We start from the raw sequence: 5171 nt of genomic DNA on the forward strand, positions 1-5171 counted from the left end.
ACTCCTCCCTCTCTCCCACTTCGGCTGACTCAAGGAGGACTCCTTGGTGCGCCAAGGCTGCCTAGGGCTGCCTCTCCCCTCCTCCTATATATACTAGAGGTTTAGGGCTGATTTGAGACAACATTGTCACGTGCAACTCAAACCTACACCTCATAGTTCTTCCTCTAGATTAGATTTCTGCGGAGCTCGGGCGGAGCCCTGCAGGAATAGTTCATCACCAACACCGGCGCGCCGTCACGTTGCCGGAAAACTCATCTGCTTCTCCGTCTCTCTTGTTGGATCAAGAAGGCCGAGATCGTCATCGAGCTGTACATGTGCTAAACGCGGAGGTGTCGTACGTTCGGCGCTAGATCGGGATGGATCGTGGGACAAATCGCGAGACGGTTCGTGGGACGGATCGAGGGACGGTTCGTGGGACGGTTCGAGGGACGTGAAGACGTTCCACTACATCAACCGCGTTTCTTAACGCTTCCCGCTGTGCGATCTACAACGGTACGTAGATCTAATCTCCACTCTTAGATGTACATTACCATGATAGGTCTTCGTGAGCGTAGGAAATTTTTTGTTTCCCATGCAACGTTCCCCAACACTCGGCACCTAGCTGCTCCTCATGGGGTGGGTGGTGTCCAAGCGGTGGGTCGACTTCTTCAACCCGGACTCCCAGTCGGTGAAGTGGGCCACGCCGTGGTCACGCGGAGCCAAGAACTTCGCCAACTTCACTGGCAAGCAAGGGTACCCGGACAGCAAGTTCTTCGCCCCCCTCGGCCTCGGTGGCGAGACCAAGGACGGCGTCTACATGCCCGACATCAAGAAGCCCGAGCGGGTGAAGGTGGCCGAGATCAAGCACCCGTGCCTCGCCATGCTTGCCATGCTCATCTTCTACTTCGAGGCTGGAAAGGGCAAGACCTCGCTCGACGCGCTCAGCCTATAAGACGATTTTTGGCTTGCGCTCACGATGGAAGAGAAGGGTTGTTGCACTGCATCAGATCGGACACATGTATTGCATGGAGTCTGTTGGACGTCGAAGGCAGCAACAATGTATGTGTGCCCGTGACATTTGAAAACAATTCTTGAATATTGCTAGCAGTTTTGAAATGTGGAATTTTTTTAAAAAGTGAAAATATTTTGGTATTCCAATTTAAAAATGACACAAGGACAAAATTTGAAAATCCCAAACAATTTCCAAAAATATGAACAATTTGTGAGAATTAACATTTTCTGTAAAATGAACAAATTACGAGAAACACGATCATTATTTGAATTTTTTTAATATTTTCTAAGATCACAAACACTTTCCAATTTTTTAATAAAAATGAAAAACAAAATATGTTTTAAATTCAGCACCAAGAAAGTGAAAACACGAAAGTACGAACAAATTGGGATTGTACACTTTTTCTGAAAATGCACACAAATTTTAAAAACATTTTTCAAATATACAATGAACATTTTTGGCAACACACATTAAAGTTCATATAATATAGGAAACACAGTAACGAGAAAAGAAATAAAAATAGAAAAATAGAAACAGAAACAGAAAATAAAAATAATAACAAAAGAAAAAAGAACCAGAAAAGAAAAGAAAAACAAACTAAAAACCCGAAGCAAAACAATGTGCATCACGTGTTGCTGTGAACTGGGTGGGCCCAATCCCGGTAATCCTTTCCCACGTCGACAATCTTCGTTTTAAGGTTTGATTTAGATCGAGATTGAATAGTTTAGTGTAATCGATCAGAATTTTGATTTGGGGATTCGTTCGGTCCGATCTTTACAAATTTGAGATTTAAAATAGACTTTTTTCCTTTAAATAAACAATGACTACCTCGTCATCCATTCCATAGCGTAGCACGGGTATTAGTATACCGAGGGTTCAGCGTATTGTCCCTCCCAACACACAGGAATTCGCAACACACAGAGCTACAAAAATGGCCACCTCTACCGCAGCCGCCGTCTCCTGTCTCCTCCTCCTCGCCACGCTCTCCATCGCCGCTGCGGAAATAGGGCATCCGCAGGCTCCGGCGGCAGCCGCAGGCGCTGTGGGCGGCCGGACGGAGATCAGTGACGTGGGCAAGAACAAGTTGGTGCAGTCCCTGGGCCGGTTCGCGGTGGCCGAGCACAACCGCCGCCTCGGCCACGGCGGATCAGGCAACAACGGCGACCCCGTCCAGGTCCAGCTCGCGTTCACCGCAGTGGCGGCGGCGCAGAAGCAGGTCATCTCCGGGGTGGTATACTACCTGAAGGTTATCGCCCGGGCCCCGGCGGGCGGCGGCGGGGATAGGCCGTTCGACGCCGTGGTGGTCGTCAAGGCGTGGGCCAAGTCCAAGGAGCTCGTGTCCTTCATGCCGTCTCCCAAATAATCGACAGGCTGGCTGTCAGGAGTACGTATGTGCGCTCCGTGCTGGTTTTGTGTCGTTATTACTACCCTGGTTGCACTCTTTTTCTCGTCACTTGAGCACTCCCTATGCATGTTTCAAGTCCAAGAAGTATGTACTGGTGTAACTTACAAAATAAAGAGCGTGTTTCATGCTTGATTAATTCATGAACGCATGAACTATCTGTCATCCATACTTATGTGAGGATTATCGATTGCGTTCGCACGTGTGCTGTTTCTATAAGGGCGTGGGGGGTAGGAAATTTTTGTTATTCAAGAAAAATTGTACTGTTGTCCTTTGTTTTCTGTGACAGACTTGAATGTTTTCAGCTGGATTTGCCCACTGTAACCATGTTGTCTTTTGTCTATTTCCCTTTCTTTTTTTTTTGCACAAAATATATGAATAAAAAAGGGAAAATAAATTACAAGAACCAAAAAAGCCCAGCTATGGAAAATGATAGTATTTAACATGCCCTCCCACGTGACAAAAAAGTACAAAAAAATGATAATCAGACACAAAGTAAAAGAAGCCCAAAAATAGCTAGAAGTGTTAGAACGCTAGAAGTGATGGTAGAAGGGATATTTTTAGAGAGTAGGGGGCACATTCTAGTTATAAAGAGGAAAATGAAAATAAAAAAAAAATAAACAGAAAGGGAGAAATGTTAAAAACACTAATTTAGAAATGATCAAACGGATTTTGGTTCTCTGATGACTATGCTTGTTTGATAATAATAGAAAAGAAGCTAAAAGATATCTCCAAGGAAAAAGTCGACTTAGGATGACACTTTTAACTTAATAAATACCACTAATTAAGTTGCAATCATGTCAAAGACATGTAGTTGCAATCAAGTGGCGACTCAGGTGCATGCCTATTGATAGACAACAATTTCTTCCTTCGCGAGATAAACATAGTCGTGTTAAAGACATGCAGTTGTAGTCGAGGGCGATCGTTATAGTTGCATGCCTAGTGAGAGACATGCAACTATCCCTCCCATAGACAAACACTAAAAAAACACTTTCATTATAATACATGTTTGTCACAACAGATCACATTTTCTGCCACGCATGTAAACATTCGTGATGATTTTATGATAGAATCAAGATAGTCATACCTGTGGTGCCATAGAAGTGTTCCATATTTATCATCACGGAAGTGTTCACTTTCATGACTATGAATGATGCATCATGAAAGTGATTTTGTCAAGGGTAACTGGCACATGGTAGCCACCATAACGGGTCACCATTAAGCTATCGGGTGTCGGTTTTGGATTCGAAACCCGTTAAGAGGCACGACCAATGGCAATTTTCCACGTGTCAACTTCTCTTTGTCAACGGAAGCACGTGTCAGCTCTGCATTGCAATGGATGTCATCCATCCAATGGACCAGAGGTGTCTATGATACGTCGGCACATGGCACGACCCAACAATGGCCCATTTAGTATAAATAGGTGGGCCCAATAATGACCTGCTTGCACATGACCCATTTACAACTACGACCCATAAGGAGGTTATCAATTCGGCCCATCAGCGGCCCTTTTCCATTCTACACCATTGAGGCCCATCCGCAGTTTCCACCCTTTAACAGTCCGCTATGTATATGAGACCAATTACAACCTGATGTGTTTTCGGCCTATTAATGGCCCATGTTGGAATTGAGCCGTTTTCCATCAGGTATATATTTCGGCCTTTTAGCGCCCCGTTAGAGAGTTGGACCTTTTCCTGACATGTGTAACTTTCAGCCTATTAATGGTTGACAATACACTTGGACCATTTATAGTCCGACGTGACATCCGGCCTATTAACAACCCATGTCCTTCAGGTCACAATTCCGACCCGTCTTCACATCCGGCTTGTTAAAGTCCCGTGTAGTATGTCAACGCATTTACGGCCCGAGCGGCATTTGGCTTGTTAACAACCTAACATGTAATTGGGCCAACACTGGTCTAAGGTAGGGTGTACTGCCTCATGAACATTCAACTTGTCCCATGGGCTTCCCAGCACATTTCAGGCCCAAGCTTTCCTTTGGCCTGCTAAAAGTGTTGGGTATCTTCTGGCCCATCAAGGCACGAGTTGAGTTTCGGCCTATTAATGGCCCATTGCCTCTGTGGGCCAAATAAGTCCTCCATCTTATTTTGGGCCTATTAATTACCCATAGTTACTATGGCCCACATTACAACCCGATGTTTATGGCTAGATATTTTGAGGTCTTCACTTATTTTGGTCTAGTTATTTTCAATGCGATATATGCCCGTTAGGGGTCATATTTGTTTAACACACAGGTTTGGGCCAACCCAATTATGACCCATTATGCCTCTAGGATGGTTCGCGTGATTTGTCCTGTTGGCCTCCTACGATGCTTTCTACTCAAAAGCAGACCGACGAAACCAAATACATTAACTAACAATAAACCTACACTATACAAAACTGGATTTGTCAACCGTCTGATTCTCCCGATCAATCTGTCTTTTCTTATTTGCGCGGGTGCTGAGGCCACGACACACTGTTTCGCATGGCATCAGCTCCAAAAGGCTACCTAGTCACTTCAATATTGATGTAGCAACCCCGCATGAACCAGGTACATACTTCTATTTGAGTCAAGTATCAGGCCATTCATTCTCACTACACATTATAGAGAAAGCTAGCTACAATGCACCATTTTTTCCTATTTCATACATCATCAAGTATTTATGCTACATGCGTATGTTCAGTCATTTACCGTCCGATGTTGCAACGGCGCCACGCCGCGACTGTCATCAACGTGTTGTGTGCCAGTGCTGTGACAGCGCCGCCATGCTATTAGCTG

The 5171-nt window shown here is 44.9% G+C and overlaps 2 protein-coding genes across 2 annotated transcripts; both read left to right on the forward strand.

The window, feature by feature from the left end:
* The first annotated feature begins 610 nt into the window (after positions 1-610).
* Positions 611-931, forward strand: LOC123430178 (chlorophyll a-b binding protein CP24 10A, chloroplastic-like). The gene has a single exon (XM_045114071.1). The coding sequence runs from the start codon at positions 611-613 to the stop codon at positions 929-931; it is 321 nt and encodes a 106-aa protein (XP_044970006.1).
* An 883-nt stretch (positions 932-1814) lies between these two features.
* LOC123430179 (cysteine proteinase inhibitor 10-like) lies at positions 1815-2536 on the forward strand. Its single transcript, XM_045114072.1, has one exon. The coding sequence runs from the start codon at positions 1923-1925 to the stop codon at positions 2352-2354; it is 432 nt and encodes a 143-aa protein (XP_044970007.1). The 5' UTR covers positions 1815-1922; the 3' UTR covers positions 2355-2536.
* The last annotated feature ends 2635 nt before the right edge of the window (positions 2537-5171 follow it).

This window comes from Hordeum vulgare, chromosome 2H, assembly GCF_904849725.1.
Source record: "Hordeum vulgare subsp. vulgare chromosome 2H, MorexV3_pseudomolecules_assembly, whole genome shotgun sequence".
Taxonomy (NCBI): domain Eukaryota; kingdom Viridiplantae; phylum Streptophyta; class Magnoliopsida; order Poales; family Poaceae; genus Hordeum; species Hordeum vulgare.